The sequence below is a fragment of the Labrus bergylta genome, chromosome 16 (genome assembly GCF_963930695.1).
Source record: "Labrus bergylta chromosome 16, fLabBer1.1, whole genome shotgun sequence".
NCBI classification, from domain to species: Eukaryota; Metazoa; Chordata; class Actinopteri; order Labriformes; family Labridae; genus Labrus; species Labrus bergylta.
Window position 1 is genome coordinate 25,368,757 of NC_089210.1, and position 18,265 is coordinate 25,387,021.

The 18,265-nt window shown below is 40.1% G+C and overlaps 3 protein-coding genes across 11 annotated transcripts in view; 1 reads left to right on the forward strand and 2 right to left on the reverse strand.

Annotated features, from left to right (window-relative positions):
- The window catches only part of pbx4 (pre-B-cell leukemia transcription factor 4), a 29,913-nt gene extending 25,611 nt beyond the window's left edge, over positions 1-4,302 (forward strand). For all 4 annotated transcript variants that reach the window (XM_065964567.1, XM_065964568.1, XM_020640874.3 and 1 more), the window contains one exon: positions 959-4,302. In XM_065964567.1, coding sequence (XP_065820639.1) covers positions 959-1,048 — 90 coding nt within the window. In that variant the 3' untranslated portion in view covers positions 1,049-4,302. The remainder of the gene's footprint in view (positions 1-958) is intronic.
- Positions 4,303-4,383: 81 nt separating this feature from the next.
- On the reverse strand, positions 4,384-7,402 carry lpar2a (lysophosphatidic acid receptor 2a). The gene is made up of 4 exons (XM_020640877.3): positions 7,221-7,402; positions 5,864-6,616; positions 5,085-5,347; positions 4,384-4,654 (listed from the first exon to the last, which is right to left on the reverse strand). The coding sequence occupies exons 2-4, from the start codon at positions 6,612-6,614 to the stop codon at positions 4,592-4,594; spliced, it is 1,077 nt and encodes a 358-aa protein (XP_020496533.1). The 5' UTR covers positions 6,615-6,616; positions 7,221-7,402; the 3' UTR covers positions 4,384-4,591.
- A 2,975-nt stretch (positions 7,403-10,377) lies between these two features.
- brd4 (bromodomain containing 4) overlaps positions 10,378-18,265 on the reverse strand; it is a 29,769-nt gene continuing 21,881 nt past the window's right edge. For 3 of the 6 annotated variants that reach the window (XM_065964368.1, XM_029278690.2, XM_065964365.1), the window contains exons 10-19: positions 17,910-18,241; positions 17,686-17,781; positions 17,206-17,595; positions 15,663-16,541; positions 15,451-15,557; positions 15,213-15,363; positions 14,959-15,089; positions 14,567-14,772; positions 13,096-13,357; positions 10,378-12,884 (exon numbers count right to left, since the gene is read on the reverse strand). In XM_065964368.1, the coding sequence (XP_065820440.1) occupies positions 12,816-12,884; positions 13,096-13,357; positions 14,567-14,772; positions 14,959-15,089; positions 15,213-15,363; positions 15,451-15,557; positions 15,663-16,541; positions 17,206-17,595; positions 17,686-17,781; positions 17,910-18,241 (2,623 nt within the window). In that variant the 3' untranslated portion in view covers positions 10,378-12,815. The remainder of the gene's footprint in view (positions 12,885-13,095; positions 13,358-14,566; positions 14,773-14,958; positions 15,090-15,212; positions 15,364-15,450; positions 15,558-15,662; positions 16,542-17,205; positions 17,596-17,685; positions 17,782-17,909; positions 18,242-18,265) is intronic. The other 3 variants (XM_065964369.1, XM_065964366.1, XM_065964367.1) reach the window with 2 other exon arrangements.

Here is an 18,265-nt window from a genome sequence, read left to right on the forward strand (position 1 = left end):
TTATCATGAAATCACCTTCAATACTTTCTTGGATGTGTCTATAAGCCAATAGCTGCATCTAGCTGGTAACGGGTTTAAAAATTGAATGCAGGAATTTTGAACTTGAGAAAAATCTGTGATTGCATGCACTTAGGTCATGGATATAGCCGGCTTTCCCAAGTAAACTATTTTATTTTTTAATCTGGGCAGGAGATTGAGGTCTATATTTTATTGTGTGTTTGATAATTGACTACAGAATGTGATTAGTTTAGACAATTTCATGTAGCTTAGCGACCCCATATGTACTATGACTAAGGTCTCTGTTTCTTTTGCAACACCTTTTCCTTGCTGATAGTCAGTTTAGCATTTTTTGCCAGTTTCATTTGCATCATTTGAATGCCTAATCTTTGGACTTTAATTGTCTACAGTAAATTATCTTTTCTTTGTTTGTTGTCATGACCACCCCCGACTTCATTATATTGAAAATGCACAGTCACCATTGTATTATCTTATTAAGGCTATCGGAGCTAAACAGACACTTATTGAAATGCATGTATTCAAAATTAGCTCCGTCTATAAGGACTTTGGTTAGGAACTGGAGGGTTGCAGGTTCAAGTCCTGATACAGACTGAAATTGTGTGGAAATTGGGCTGGTAGGTAACCCCCAACTGCTTGAGTGTCATGTCCCTGTGCAGCCCCCTCACTCTGACATCTCTCCAAAGGTGTCAAAGTGTAATTACTGGCCTGTTGAAAATTACTACGCTGCATGTAAAATTCTTCGCATTACCTGTATAACAACATTTTCTGAGCAAGAATGTAGAATGTAACTAGCTTGTTTTAACAGCTGGATAGTTCTTAGACTTAACATTGTTAGTAAACTGTTGTGAGACAGCATAATCTGCTAGTGAATAAAAAAGTACCCTTGTTATGATAAACTCTTTCCTCATGTGTATCTCTCTCCCTTCCTTACTGATTGCAGGCTAACAGCTGGCAGGACACCACCAACCCCCACTCGGTCACCTCTCCTCCTGGTCCTCCTGGCAGTGTCCACTCCGACACCTCCAACTGATTTGGTGGCTCTCACTGCCATGACTCCATTCCGACTGCGGCCTGAGTTGACTACCATCCTCTGTCCTCATTTCCACTATTCTCTCGCCTCTCAACTAGGCAGCCACACAAGGCTGTACTCTCTTTTCATAAAACACAGACCGTGCTGGAACACAGCACAGTTAAACAGTAGTCAAGAGATATTCTGCCTCCACCTCACTGCTCCACTTCAATGCAAGAAGCTCCCTAACTCGGAATAAAAGAGAGATGGAGCCTTTTGATGCTGAGACGGAAAGAAAACATCTTCATATCAAGTACATTTTGAGAACCACTGACCCAGCTGTGTAGATGATCATGATGTCTGTACATTATGTGTATATGCACGCTAACTTCACACAGTAATCACACAGCTTGTCATTTGCTGTTGGCCTCTGCACTCAACCCTTTGCTTTGGAAAACTGTGTGTGATTGCCTGTATCTTTTGAAGCCTTGGCATTTGATAGCCAAACTGTTGATACAGATCACCAGGGAGCTCTGCTCAACTTGCTCGTACCAAAGTGCTACCCCAGTGGTTGTCAACACATCTGTATCTCCAAGATCAGCCTTTCCCTTTTCAAAACAAGACCCTGTTTTATCTACTAGTACTTCTAGCTATTTCATTCTGTTGGAGATTTCTAAGAGAAGAGTCAAGAGATGCACAAATGTGCACACACACTCCTTTCATAACACACACACCCTCAACTTTTCAGTGATTTTCATAGTGAGCTGACATAAAAGATGTGTCAAGCACAAAGTTAGCATCCTCGTTATGAGTGTTTCTACCTATAAAAGGGTAGTAAAGGGGATCACTGTTCCAGATCAGACAGGACAGGTGATAATAGGGCTGGTGGAAAGAGGAAGAATAGGCAGAGAGGAGAATATCTTTGGTTGAGTGGCTGTAACAGTAGCCCTTTTTTGTTGCTAACCAATAGAGGGTGTTGGTAGATGGCTTGTAGACTTAACTTCTTGCTTTCTGTCCACTAGTTTATTTGATTGTAGGCTATTTTCTAATGCTGTTTCACCAAGAATGCACCAGCCACCACCAAAAATGAGCTCAATAAAGCATCCAAACAACTTGGGAAGAAAGATTGTGGGGCATCGATGTGTTACTGGGACAAACGTGATATGAATATAGAAACGTGACTGTCTTCCATGCATGTAGGACTTCTAGGCGTGATTTTATTGTTTTCATTTAACCTTCCAAGTTTTTAGCGTCGTTTTTATTCACAAAAAATAAAGGGTATAATTATTACAGTCAGACCAAAAAGGAAAAAGTGCATCATGTTCATGATGTGTGTGTCTCTGTGTGGGCGTGTGTACAGTGTTCTTGGGATGACCTAGTCAAACTGGCTGGTGCCCTGTGACCTTTCTAAGCATTATAAGAGACTGGGTGCTTCCACCAGCCAATGACACACCAGGTTGGGTTCGACTGAGATCTCCTTCCCATCTTGAAACATTTAAGCTTGTGAGCCCGAGGCAACACACTACAACCTTCTGTTGTGTATCAAAACCAAAAATACCACGTTCAGCAATGTAATAATGCTACTCTATGTCTCTCCGAAGTTGGTGCACAGCCACATTTTCAGCTGAGGAGAGGAGGGAATTATATTTGTATCTGTGTCTCTGTGTGGTGTTGTCATGCCTCAAGTTGATTTGATTTTCGGGGGTTTTTGTTGTGGGGCTTCATGGGAGGGTGGGTGGAGTGAGGACTCGTATCACACCTGCAATTTGATTTTGAGCATGGGAAGTATGCTCTCCCCTTAATTCATCCTTTAATACCTTCTGGTAAAACCGTGACTTTCTTTTTTTTTTTTTTTTTAGTTCTTTGGCCAATTGGGCAAGGGCTTCTCTCTCTCCTCTGTTACCAAAAAAAGAGGCAACACTGGGTGATGTAAAACTCTTGACTTGTGTTTCAGACAAGCCTGCAACATTTTGGGGGATTTTCATTCTTTGGAACTATTTTATACATTAACTGTTATGTGAATAACAAAGCATTTTGATAGTAAGGTAAAGCCTTATGAAAATGTAAGTGTCAGTCCAAACTTTGTTGAACCATGTTACAGAACAAAACTTGAGCTTATACGCCGGTCATACGTGCTATCACACATCCAAGTACTTCTTTTGTTACTCATCGCAGTTCATACGAGTGTATCTTATGAATAACATTATCACCACACCAAATTCTCATCCTTCCCTCTTTTCTACCTGTTGTAATGGATGTCACTGTACAGTTTGTGTAATGTTTCAGTATTTCTTTGTTTTCTTTTATAAACTTTGACGTTTGGTTGAGATGCCAGTTTTATTTGGCCTCTGTGTCACAGGATTCACGATTACTCTGTATCAACTTTGAATATTATTTAGGTCTTTTGTTACATAACCTGAAGGCAATGAAGGGTTTACAGGTGTAACATTTGGTGCTGTGGAAAGATCAGTTAAGGTTCTTTTATGGACACTTGGTATGTTTTGATGTATAGATTTATGGATCCCCTTCCGTTGCTATTTTTCAGACTTCCTCAGAAACACTCACTTTGGATATTTGTGCGTCATACATTTCTAAACCTTTTCAAACCGGCTCATAGTCAATGTAATGAGTGAAAGTTAAATGTAAATGAGCTGAAGTGTAACTACATTTAAAACCTTACTTCAAACTCTTGACACCCTGTAACAGCTTTAAGCTCACTCATAAAACAGGTGCTCTACACTCAGCGCCTTCATTCATGTCAACCCCCCTTCAAAAATATGTTCAAACATATGGATGCCTGAACACTTTGGTTGTCAAATGATTTAATGTGGTCCCCTTTCATTTTACAAAAAGTTTATTATGCTTAAACTCTTCTCTATTCTGCAAGTGACACATTTCCACAGCACCAAATAGATCCTTAAACCTTTCTGATTTTTTTTTTTTATTAGTATATTTGTATCTCCCCTCTTTCCCTTGTATTTACCCCTCTCTCTACCTCTGTCTTTCCATTTCTCTTGTATATAACCCCCACTGTTTTCAGACTGGTGAGTCTGTATGAACTCCTTTTATACCTCAACTTTAGAATTGTTCTAGAAAGAGTCAAACAAAAGGAAGAATATGACAAATTGTAGTGTTCTTATTAGAAAATTAATAAAATGATTTAGTGTGATTTTTTTCAGTATTTGATTTCAGATTTTAGAAGTGTTTCATTTTTATAATTTGTCACAGATGCTCTTGTGATAGTCAAATGTAATAAAAGGAGAGATTGCACCATCTGATGATGAATACGTGAATCTGTCAGCCTCCCTGACACTGAGTACTATTTATCCACAACCTGCAAATCATGAATCCAGAGGTGCAATGAGTTGCAGCCTTTCAACAGATGCATCTTTATACATTTTGTATTCAATTTAGAAATGCAGACATGTTTGGCCAAAGTTCTCTCTGCACAGAAGAGCAAAAAGTCAACATTACACAATGAGAGATTACAGTAAAAAAACAAAACAAGGATCTGTAAATGTAGACCTGCAGATATCATGTCCCTGCCATCGTCCAACTGTCCTCTTAATTGTTTGTTTCCACACAGGCAGCTTGACCGTCTGACTTCTGCACACAGCCCAGAGTCTCCTGCAGACAAAACCATTTATTAGTGTGACATGACGTAAAGGACATTTAGGCTATTAAGTAAATAAGGACCCATTTATTACAATCACTAGTAACAAAATCCACATTGAGTAACTATATGCACCACAGTAAGAACACAAGACTTGAGTAGGAATTGCTCTGTTCCAGTGTAAGCCACTGTACAGTGGCTGATAGTGTCAGAATAATTTAGCTAAATAAAAACCTGCATGACCAACAAAGAGGGAATGTAAGGAACAAAAACCCTACAGCGAGATAGTTTATCAAACATCAGAATACTGGCCTTTTCAGAGTCAGAGATCAGCCTGACTGAAGTGTCCAGTGAGTAAGGGTATAAACCATATAAACTCAAACATTTTACAGCTTGTTTGTTGTACTGAATGTCAATAGCCTGAAGGATAATGAAACTCTGTACCTCAGGCAGTGGTGAAGCAATCTCCACAGGGGAGTGTTTCCTCTGCTGGCCAGCACTGCTGCGACACAGGCAGCAAAGGATCCACTCGAAGGTGCTTCGCATCTCGTCATCTCGCAGGGAATAGATGATCGGATTGACCAGAGAGTTGCACTCCGCTATCACCAAACAGAACTTCTCGTAGGCATTGGCATGGCTGGCTTTACCCAGCAGCCCGTCCAGTAAGAGTGTCATAAGGCCAGGTGTCCAGCAGATTACAAAGGCGCCTGCAGACATGTCCCATTTGAATGAGTCAGAAAACAGTCAACAATAATTAACTTGAAATCTTAGACATAAGCAGGGATGTAACATGACACTTGTCTCAAAATGCACCAAGGATGAGTAAGATTTGTACCTAGCCTGCTCAGGCTCATGTCGACTCATGTCCGTGAGTAAACATTGATATTAAGAAATCAAAGACTATAAAGATTATAACAAGAAATTTCCACTTCACTGTGAAACACTTTAAATTCCAAACAAGCGTCTGACTAAGAAGGCCGACTGTAATCCGATGACGAAACACTGCTAAAGCTGCAAAACTGGATTGTGCAGAAGTGAGAGGACAAAGTTATCAAGCATCACAAATCAACAAAATGGTGTCTCTTGTATTTTTTAGATATTTTTTTTTACAGACCTGTGCTTTTGGGGAAGAAGGTGCTCAATGTATTTATTTTGAAGTTTACTAATAACAAACTAAATCAGACAAAAAACAGCAGAAGATGAACACACAAACAACATCTCACCCAAAACCATGGAGATAGTTTTCATCAAGTTGACAACGGTCTGGCTGTGCCGGGCCTCTGAGGAGTGCTGAGATGTGTATCTGCTCTGATATCTCACATAGATGAAGATGCGGGCGTACACAGCCACCATGATAAAGAAAGTGAGCAGGTTGAGAACTGCCCAGAAAATGAGGAAGCGACGACTGTAGAGGGGAGCGACGGTGGAGCAGTCCTCCAGATCACACTCACAGTTCCAAACAGTCGAGGGCACCAGGCCCATGATGACACTCACGACCCAGATGCAGACTATCAGCAGCACCACACGCCGCTTGGTCATCGTGCTGTGTAGCTGCATGGTGATGATGGTCTGGTGGCGCTCCACTGCCACAGCTAGCAGATTAGCCACAGAGGCTGTGAGGCTGATGTCAATCAAAGCCCCACGGATGTACCACTGCTCCTTTGTGAGCGTGCTGGTCCAGGGTCCAGTGTTCAGCATCAGGTTGGCATAGGCGATGCCTGCAAACAGGTCTGCCGCAGCCATGTTACCAAGGAGATAATAGATGGGGAAGTGGAAGCGGTGGTTCATGAAGATTGCTGCCATCACCATCAGGTTTGCCAGGACTACAATGAGACATACTGTCAAGCCCAGTCCAAGAACCACATAGTCCCGCGGTGTCCACACTGTGCTGATCTTCTTACCCACCAAGTTGTAGAAGAAGGTGACATTGTGGCTGTAGTCACAGGTATTCCACACACCACTTTCTATGGCCATCACTGCAGATATATAACAAGACAAAAGTTTAGATATGATGTTCCTGTTGTCTGAGGATAGTTTCATTCCCTGTAACTCAAATAAGTAACTTTAAACTGAATATCAGAATAACTTCAAAGTAATGATCAAACACTCTTTTTTCCTGTTATAAATATGCATTTAATTAACACAACATTATTAAGCTAATCTGTTGATTTTGAGAGTCATGACTTTTGCTGTCCCATAACAAGATACTCCTACATTCCACCCACTGCTTCAGTGTTTTCAAGAGACCCTGAACAAGATAAACATCAACAGTAGACAATTAACAATCAATTATGTTATCTTAAAATGCTGTAGGATATAGAAGTTGGAATCGTAATTTCAAAATGTGAAACCTTTAGATCCATCATTTAGTTCAACCAACCACCCAAAACTTTAAAATAAAAATAAAGTTAATCTACATCTAGAGCAGCAACATGAGAAATATAGGCCTAAAAGATGATCCATGTTAGTGAAAGTGAACTTAACTTAACTTAAGGTAACTTTCATTGAAACATGAGTTACTGATGACAGGATATTTTCAACACCAGAAACAGAAATCACAATGAATTAATTGAAACCTACCGGCGTCTTTAGGGTCTCCTCCATCCAGACAGCTCGGATTAAAAGTGTGAGTTACAAGCTGATGAAACAGCTTCTCATCTGTGCTACTCTCACTTCTGTGCTTCCAGGCGACGGAACAGTTTCAACTCGACGCCTGTAAATCATTTTCACTCAGATCAGCTGCACTCGACGAGTCGACGGACAGGTAGCGGTGCTGCCTTTATCTGCAGCCTGAAAAATCGGAAAACACATACACGCACACTCAGTCGCTTGATATTGATTGTGCCTTTTAAAGGGAGATTTGATTGGGATACTAAAATGTCGTGTTCAAAGTAACATTGTCGGTATTTAAAATGTCATCATAAGAAACTGCATTCATTTAAATAACTTTCTGTAAGACGTTCCTCCTGAAGACTCCTGAAGTGGTTAAAGAAAGTATGCCAAAAGTAAAAAGTCATTATCAAAACTTTGGCCTCTTTAAATGTTTTCTCATTACACTTAGTAGGCTAATTTAAATGAGTTACTTGAAAGCGGAAAAACATAAAAACCCAGACACACCCTGAATGAGATTGATTGAAAACAATAACTTGCACGTTACAAAGGCCTAGACCCAACCTATAAATACTGGCGGTGACAATTTTCAAGAGCTTTATTATGTATTCACTGTCAAAGATAAAATACAAGTTTTCTCTAATTTCGGAACCCGAAGACCGACGCTTTGTCCTCTTTTACCTCAAGTTTGATAGTACGTGTCATCAGTGTTACTAAGATACAAAACATAACTCTTTCTTCCCCTATTTCATTTTCAAAAGCAGTCAGTAGTATTTTAGTCTATCGAGTTGACTCGCGACTGCCCTCTGGTGGCCAAAGTGGGGTTCTGCATTACAACACTTAAATTAATCGATTGGTTTCATTAATACGGATGATGGTATTCACATGATTCTGTTGATGTTTTAGATAGAGTATAGTGAGCCTATTCTAAAAATCTAAGGGACTACAGATGAAAGCTAGCCTTTTGGCTAACCCCGGTTTATTTACAGAAATGTTGATTAATATCCACTGTCCCTGTCGTTTAAAAATAAATACATTAAATAAAAAATAGTTAAAATGTAAGCGTAATTACTCGAGCTTATTAACCGAGTTACTAGTTTCCACTGTATAAGCAATATAAATGCGGGATATGAGGCAGAGGTTACCTTTGTTGACGCCTTGGCCACCCACTTTTTTCCAATATCTGTAATTTTGAACATGGACTGTAAATATTTTAGGTTTTGAAGCCCTGTCGCCCTCTGGTGGTCAAGACTGGGGCTGCACTACTGAGTTTGTCAATTTTCCGACAATGCAGACGTAAAGCAAAACTAACTCTTCCGGTGATGACTCGAACTCAAGTCACCAATCTTTATAACAACAGAAACAAACATAGAAAAAATGTCATACTATTCTTTTCAAAGAAATTACTTAAATAGTGATAAAAGATTTGTGTTTATTTCTGTTACGCCTGAAGTATTTCCTGGGTTAGGCTGTATCACAGGCTAGCTAGCTGGTAGAGTCAAAAGACGATAGTTTTTACACAGGTGTTCAAAGCATTATATTTTCAATATCTAAGGAAATTATGGCCTTATTCTAGTCTGTATCAAGTTTTTAGTTTTGATTCTGGTGCTCTGGAGAATCAGCAGTTCGTTTTTATTTATACATTTTATTTAACCTAAAATGTAACATTCATCGAATATCATGATATAAAAAGAGTTTCTACATAAGCTTTGAGTCAATATTTTATTACATAATAACATAGTTAATATTAAGCGGAAGCCGATACCTTGTCTTAATTTGAAAGTCATCATTAAGAATTGGTGCGTTTCAAGCTTTGCATTTAAGTTAACTTGACTAATTAAATATACTGCAGTTTAACCATTTGGCCACAAGAGGGCAGTAGGTCACCATAAACCTTAAAAGCTTAGTTTAAAACCTTAATATTTATAGTCTATGGTTAAAACCACAAACTAGTTTAAAATACTGATGATAATGGGCAAGCTTTCCCCTCCCTTTATTTACTGTGTTATTTATTTAAACTTTTCTTTGTCGCTTTTGTTTTTCACGCTGAGAGTTTCCTATAAAAGATGTCGTCTTACCGTTCGGGAATCCTGCTAGCATAGCTTGCAGAGCCAAAAGACAATCGTGATTTCTGCACCGTTTCAAAGTATTATTCCATTAATAAGAGTACAGCCTGGTTAAAGTGCATGTGATGGACAGTTGTATTATTCAGACTTTAACGCCGACTGAAAGACTGCTGCCCTGTAGTAAATTACTACTTTTAATTAGTGGTGAAAATGTTTTGCACCACAATCATCACGACGTTTTTAATCCATAAAAATCGAACCAAAATAACTGGATAGTTATTATACATAACATACACGTCGAATGACATATAGCCTATGACTTAGTGCACACATTATGAAGTAAACATGGTAGGCCTATTGAACTGACAATGGTAAGATTTAGCAGAAGCTGTTTCCTGATGTCTTAATTTTAAAGTATTTATCATAAGTATTAATGTTTTTCAAGCTGTTTCAAGCTTTGCATAAAAGCTACCTCGACTTTAGTTGTAGTACCTCGTACAACGAACCTGCTACAGTTAGGCCATGTGGCCACAAGAGGGCAGTAGTACTTCACTTATTAAAAAACTTCCCTGGCTAAAATAAACAAAGAAGCCTATTATGCTAAAGGATGCTTTGTCCCCAAAACCAACAAATCAGACTCTCTACTGATAAATAAAATACGCGAATTAAGGCTTTTATTTAGCCTTTTTTTTTATTTTTGTTTTATTAACTTTATTAATTGTTGTTTATTTAGCATTAGATTAAATATTATTGCAACATTGTCAACTCTTGTAAAATCTTAAAGCAATGCTGTGTCTGATAAAATTCTATTATTTTATAAAGCAAACCTAAAAAACATTGCTGAAGGAGACTGAAACACAAAAAGTTAATAAAAAGGTGTAATGCAAGTCATCACTTGCTAATAACACATTAAAGTTAGACATGTAACTGTGGTGCAAGCAGACAGTATACAACTGATCTGACAATAACAAAAATAAACACTCATTTAGTATATTGTAAATGGAGGCAAGTAAGATACACTTTTCAGGAGGCGTTTTACATAAAACAAGACAAAGGCAGAATTTAGTTTATTTTTTATTTTCTATAAAACAGATGAGTTTATTCAATGATCATAACAGACTGAACCAGAGACCTCGATAGACCACTCACATACCAAACAATGATCGAGGAAAATGTTTCAACAAAACCCCCAAAACAGAACAAATTGAACACAAAATAAAATACCTGAATAAAGCAAACTCTGGGCTGAGCTGCGGGTCAGCACATTCTCTGTGGAACTCATGGCACATTATGTCCAACAGTTATTGTGAAAAGGGGGGAAAAAAGGGCTAAACAGGAATGAAGTTGTTTATTAACCCTTCCAAAACCAGTCTAATATTAAAAATTCTATACTCATATATATGGTGGACTTCATAGAAATTAAAAAGGTGACTTAAGCACAGAAACAAGTTCTCCTGAAGTACTGTTTATCTGTTTATTCTCTTCATCAATAGAATGCTTATCTACATCGGGGAACATGCCTCCCTGAACCACACACTTAAAAAAACTGAAACAAAACAAACACACGCAGTCACACAGCCTTCCAAATTTACAAAGTCACACTCACAGACCAGACTTAAACGCTAGTGTGGCAACGCTGAAACATATCTACCTAAAACCTGCTGATTGAACAAACAGAGAAAGAAGTTGTCAGGGGATTACACTCATAGAAGTCCAGCTAAACTAAATTTAAAACCCGAATATTGTCAACGGGTAGAATATAAAATGCTGTTCTTTTCCTTTTTTTTTTTATTGTTTTTTCTTTTTACACAAACTCTTCCAAAAATCTCGCTCCCTGTTCAAATATTACACCAACCGTCCTGACTCACCCCTTTCTTTACTCCCTTCAAGTGTAATATAAGCCAACGAGAATTGCAATACAATACAGGCACTGGAGAAAAACACCAAGAGAGACAAGTGAAGAGGACGAGATGCATTCAGATTTCAACCCATCCCCGGTCGAAACAATGTCTCTAAAAACAGAATTAGAACTCACATCCACTATTATCGAACAAGAACAAAGATAAAAATCAAACGTGTTTTTTCAACATTTTCCGCTTCCTAACTTTTGAAATTGTTTGTCTTTTTATTTTATACTGTTGACAGTGTGCACTCAGTGGACTCGATGACAATTTGATGGGGAAAAGGAAACTGGAGCTCTGTTCGTCACGTTTTCAAAATCTGATTCGAGTAAAAACATAAAGGTTTTAAGTCTTGTATCTTATTGCCCCTAGTATCCCCATCCTGCCTTTGACACACTGGTTAACTTGAGGGTTTTCATCAAATGTCAACAAGCAGAGTGCACAAAGGGGGAACACCAAGGGGCAGCCCGCCTACTCAAAACAAAACTAATCCAGTATTGAACACACCAATGATATGGACATTTCAAACATTATGTCTCAGAAGTTTAATACGATAAATGGTGCAACACTTTTAGTGAAGTCCTATTGAAACTAGAGCCCAGAAACAGCTGGACCTTTCCCTTCTTCGGCTAACAAGTTCCTGTTGTAGCTTTAAATTAAAAACACAAAGAAGGATGAAAACTTTATTCTGTTTATGATAAATACTCGATTAAACTATGATAATGCATATATTCAGGGTTGGTTTTGTCATTAGCTACCTATCTTGTTTTAGGAAAAGTACTTTAGCATAAAAGAGAATGGGTTGTTTGGCATAGACATAGGTGGCGGAGTGTGTTGGTGTGAGGATTCAAAGACCTACAGAGGAAAAGAGAAAGATCCTAAATAAACAGTTATTGTAGTATAAGAAAATACTTCTTTACAGTAGATACTTGATGAAAAAAAGTTTCTGCACTGCTCCTTCTCCAGGCTGTAAATGTTATTGGTTTATCCATGTGTGCAGGCCACAGAACATAATGGTCTGTTTTAGAAACAAGTGTAAGGCAAATTGTACCTTCTCTACTGAGAAATATACATGATTTACAGTATGGAAGCTGACCACCCCCCACCCCGACCATGTCATGTGTTCATGTACAACCATAAAAACAAAACAGAACATAAAAAGACCAGTCTTCTTCACATCCTCAGACATCTGGCAGTTTTAAAACACCTCTGCGCAGTCTGTCAGTACATTATCAGAGCATTTTTATAGATATTGGGATGTCTTTACTCTTGTAAAATATTGTTGTGCCCACAAACACTAGAAGAAGCAAGTGTAAGAAAGGCAACTGTGCCAACAGGGGTCCTCTTTCTCCTGTCACGAGATATCAGGCAGGCAATGCCAAAATCCCAAGAAATGACATCCAAAACATTGAGATGATCCCCATTTGTCTTCAGTCCACTGGGGCAAGATGTGACATTTTGTACTCACGGCCCGTCACATCCACATACAGTCAGTGTCTCTCTGTGGTTCATGGTCACCAAATCTCTATTCAGAGGAAGTTTACATAATCCAAGATTTTTTTTTTTTTTTTGCAGTTACGTTTCAGTAGCTCTTCTCTTCAAAACAGGTTCTCCTCAAAGATAGCCATTAAGTCACTTTGGAAATTCATGTCAATAGTTGCTGCCCTCTGGAGAGAGAAGGAACAAAAAAAAAAATCCTTGAATCATCATGTTCTAAAATTTCTCATACAGCTATAAATAACCTGAAAATGTGATTTAATTTAGCACATGTTTAAATTGAGATTTAAATATATGGTGCATAGATGTGACTCTTTGAGTTATTTTTAATCAAGTATGATGCCTGCTGCTGTTTAATATTTTCAAAGATAATCATCTCACCGCTTCTTGCCTTCTCCTCTCCTGCTCTCTGCGACGTGCTTGTTCTCTCTGCTCATCTAGTGGGTTCTGAGCAGAGGGCTGAGGTGGTGTGGGAGGTTGAGGAGGTTGCTGAATGGGGGTCGGCTGGGGCTCCTGCTGCTGCTGCTGCTGCTGCTGCTGCTGTTGTTGTTGTGAAGGAGCTTGGATGTGCTGCTCCGGACGCCTGCGTGGCTCCTCATGCACCCTTCTGCTTGGCTCTATGACGTCATCATCATCTCTACCTCTGAAAAAAATAAAATAAAATACATTCAGCACAAAAAGAGTTACACCATGTGAAGCCAAACAACTCGTAATGTTTTTGTTTTTATCTCCAGGTTTATAAACCATTTAGCTAACTTCGTCTGGTTCGTGCTGTCTGAAACGACACCTGCTGTGCTCAACAATACAGCCACTAGAGGGCATAGTGCATCATCTTATCACCCAGGGTTTCTTTGGTCTGATTTTATTATGAGATATTTTTGTTTTTAATTCATAATGGGGGCGACTGTGGTTTAGTGGGTAGGTAGGTTGTCTTTCAATTGGAATATTGGCGGTTCAGTCCCGACTGCTGCAGTCTACATATTGAACTCTCCTTGACACTAAACCCCAGATTGCTCCTGATGCCATCAGCCAGCCGCACAAGAATGTGTAAGAATGGAATAAGTTAAAACAGACTGTAATTTTACAAAGCAAAGCAGCATCACCATCAGTGTGTGAACATGGTGTGAAGGTGGCATGTAGTGTAAAAGCTCTTTGAGTGGTCAAAGACCAGAGCTATATAAGTACTGAGGCAGTGCTTTAAACCAGTTGAAGCTCTGAATCAATCTAATCTTTCTAATGAGTTATTATAATAGTTAGATGAACCCTTCTTGCTGGTAGAAGTGACAAGGCATGCGAGGGGTGTTGTAGTTTGAAAGGTTGAATCATAACAGAAACACACAATCTGGACAGCAACAGGCACAAACCAATAAGTATCTAACCTCTGAATTTAGCCAAGTCATAATATCATGTTCTGGTACACAAGACACACATACACACACTTTCCTGTTAAGAGACAGTTGTCTGTCCAGGAAACTTCTAGGACATGGTCTTTATATAGCACAGATGTTGTAATTGCTCAGTGTGTTGATTGCCCATAAAAGGATGATTGGGATGTTATAAAAGAACTGCTCCGAGAGAAATAAACAGATCCTCGATTCACAAGCCATACGTCTCTGTCTGAAGAGCATTTACTCTTCTACAGGGGAAGGCTCTCTTCTTTTAAACTGCTCTTTATGGCATGGATTGCTGTAAACCTACATATTGTATTTGCCTCATAACTAATTATGTTGAGCAAATACACAACAACTGAAATAAAGGCTGATTTCTTCAAAACAACTGAATTACCGGTACTTATGAGGGAAACATTGCAGTTATCTAAATATTTTTTCCCCACTCTTCTAGCCACTCTTACCGTAGTTTATCCTGCTCTCTCCGTAGTCTGTCTTTTTCCGCCTGCTCGGCTTGGGCCTTAAGGGCTTTCTCCCTCTCCTCTTTCTCCCGGGCAGCACGACGGAACTGCTCAAAGCTGTCACTCGATGACTTCACCGCAGATAAAGGCGTAGATGTGGACTTTTGTGCCAGACTTGCCCATGAGCCCATATTCTTCAGTTTTACATCCTAAAAAAGCACACACACAGACAGGAAAATAGTCAATAATCTATTTGCAAAAAAATAAAAAAAGATTTAAAGATTTAATCAAATAAAGGACAGATAATAATAACTGAAAGAGCACATTATTTTTTATTTCAAAGTTATTTTCATGCCCAAGAGGAGACACTTTAAAAAAGTTACTATTACACCTACTTGTACTTTTTTGGAGGAAACGGGGGCCTTGGATTCTTGCTTGAACTTATCCTTGTTTTGCAGTGAGGAGGGTGGGCCACTGGGCTCAGAGGACCGGATGACAGGTCGCGAGCTGTCCATGGACTTCACATCTTCTCAAAACAAGGACAAATACAAACAGACAAAGCTCAATATCACGTGCAGCTTCTTAATATGCATTTCATCCACAGAAGCCAGGAAGAAGAAGAAACAAAAAAAGACGTCTCGTTACTTACTTTGTTGGCCATGGCTTGGTTGAGAAGGCTTGCAATCAGGATGTTTGTGATGTTCTGGTCTCATTGCAGGGTTAAATGGCTCCCCTCTCATCACTGGTGATAGAGGACGTTTGTCCTCTTTTAATCCACCTTGACTTCCAGGGGCCCTCTGCTGCATTACAAGAAACATATTATTTAGGGGGAACATTAAGTGCGGAGCTAGTGCTATGTTTTAACATGCCTGTTTTCAATTTCTCACCTTTTTGGACTGCATGTTGTGAGGGGGAGAATGGTGAGAGACAGGTGGGTACTGAGGGAGTTGTGGGGAATGCATCATTAGAGGGGAAGGGTTGTCCCTTACGTTACCTGTCAAGACAAAGGAGGTGAGTAAAACTTAGGCTGACATAATGTTATTTTACAACAGCAGTTTTACCTCTACAAAAACCTTTTTCCTCATCTTCCCAGACTCACCGGTGTTGTAAGGGTCTGCCTTGGTCATGCGAGGGGAGGGCTGTTCTGGTTGCTGTTGGATGATCTGCTGTGCTTTGTTGGTGGGCATGGATACCTTGTGTTGTGATCCCTGGGACTGACCAGCTAGTCCAGGACCCTGCTGGTAGTTAAGCTGCTGTGGTTGCTGCTGAACGTGCTGCATGTGGCGGGCTTGGTGCAGAGGCATGTGTTGGGATGGTGCCTGATGTGATGGGGCTGGTTGAGCCTGGGACTGAACAGGAAGCTGGGGAAGAGGCAGTGTGGGTTGGGAGGAGAGTTGCGATTGTGCCTGAACAGATTGTAGAAGAGAAGCCTGTCCTGGCTGGGGTTGTATTTGTTGCTGCTGTTGCTGACGAGCCTGCACCTGTAGCGACTGCATGGACTGCTGAGGCTGGCGGGCTTGCTGGAACTGCTGCAGGTATAATTGTACTTGGTTCATAGGTGTTGTAGACCCTGGCTCTTCGTCATCCTCAAGCAGCATCTGGGGAGGTTGGGAAGACAGCAAGCCCTGGGGTGTGAGTGTTGGAGGGGACATGGGCCGCTGGTGAAGGGGTTGAGGAGGGTGGAGGATCTGAGAAGAGAGCTGGTGCTGCGGAGGTTGAGGCTGGGGCTGGGGCTGAAGCTGCTGCTGCTGCTGCTGTTGTTGTTGTTGTTGTTGTTGTTGTTGTTGTTGTTGTTGTTGTTGTTGCTGTTGTTGCTGTTGTTGCTGTTGTTGCTGTTGTTGCTGTTGTTGCGGCTGCGGCTGCTGCAGGGTTGGCTGCTGTTGGGGAGTTGTTGGTTGCTGCTGAGGGGGTTTGGGATGAAGTGGGGCTGCCTTGTGACTAGGTCGAGAAGGCTGCTGAGGCATGGTACTGTGCAAGGCTAGGGATGAAAGAAGAAACAAAGACAATAAATAAATACAAATTTGTATTTAAAGAATTCTCTTCCCACGTGAGATTTAGCTGTGTTTGTGGGGGGAAAAAAACAAAAGTCAAATTTGAAGCATTTGTATGTGTAAGTTAAAGGTTATTTTTTGTTGAAAATGTTTAAGGAGTTAATAAAAATGTTCTGTCCTGTAAGGATTAGTTTTCCATAGTATAAGGCAATGTTGTATTGCAGGTTATTACACCATATTCTCTGTAAAGAACAAAAACTCTGACATTAAAAAGTGCCAATTCAACAGATTGGGTGTGATGTGAGTTTTCATAGATGCTGTAGGTTACTGAAAGTTAAAAATGAAAACCAAAGTGTATTTTTTTAAATTTCACTCTCTGCTCCCTATGTTTCCTGTGGCTATCTACTGCCCTATCCATACAAGGTATAAATGGCTCAAAAAAGACCTGCAAGATGCTGAAATTGGCCATCACAAAAGCTTAAAAGTATCAAGTAATCTGTTTTGATATTTATCACATTATGTGCAGAAAATCAAATGGGGACTGGTTGACTTTGTAGGAGCCATGATACTTTTCTTTTTCAGGTACACCTAGAGAAACAATGTAGCCATAAGTACTTGATCAAATGTTCAGTATCCTGCATAAAGTTTTACCTGGAGATGTTAGGATGGGATGCTGGTTGAGGAAGGGGTGGGTCTCAGGAGACACTGGCCCAGCAGAGTGAGTGTTGAGATGTGGTGGTGCAGGTGAGGAAGAGTTGCCTGTGTGGTGGGATAGATGCATGAGAGGCTGTCCAAAAGGTGGCAGGGACTCAAAGCTAGTCTCCAGTAACTGTGAAGACTCCAGGGCAGCTACAGGGGGTACAATAAAGCCTGCAGGAGATGGTTGATGCTGTTGCTGAAGGTGTTTTAACTGACTGTTGGACTGAAGTCCTGCAGCTTGGGAATGAAGTCCCATCTGAGCAGGGCCACTCTGAACGTGAGAATGCGTCTTCTTCCCATCCTTCACAGACTGACTCTTCTTCTTCTGCTGCTTTATCATTCCTGAAAAAAGAAAGAAAAATTAAGATTAGTCACATAAAATCCTGCTTCTGAACATGGGTATTTAAGAAGACGAAATTAACACCACGTCACCTGTGCCCTCTGCTTCACTATCTGTGCTGGAGCCACTACTCTCTGAGGAGGATCCAACTTTTTTGGATGTAGCCATGGACTCCAAAGGCTTCTCAACTGCAAAAAAACAAACACTTTGGGTCAATGCACTTCCACAACAAAGTATCAAATAGCTTGTTAAACTAGATAATCACACACAACAGTGTTCAAACAAAGTAAAAGTAAAGTGTCCTAAAGTGGCTAACCTGCAACTTTTTTCTTCTTGCGAAGACAGGTAGAGACATATCTCTCAAGTTCACGTAGAGTGGAAGGCTTCAGTGTCTCAAAGTCAATCTCAATCTCATCTGGGTTTGAATTTTTTAGTGAAGGCTCTCTGGACTGGATGATATGCACTACACGGCCAAGCTTGTCACCCGGAAGCTTGTTGATGTCCAAGCTAAGCTGCCTCTTCTCCTCGTATGTCATAGGCTTGCACTTTTCCCCCGAAACAGATGACCCAGCTCCCACCAGGTCGTCTTCTAGGCTGGGAATTGGCTGTAGGTTGGAGGGATGGTTGATTTTCATCCCTTCCTTTTTACTACAAGAAAAAAAATATAATAAT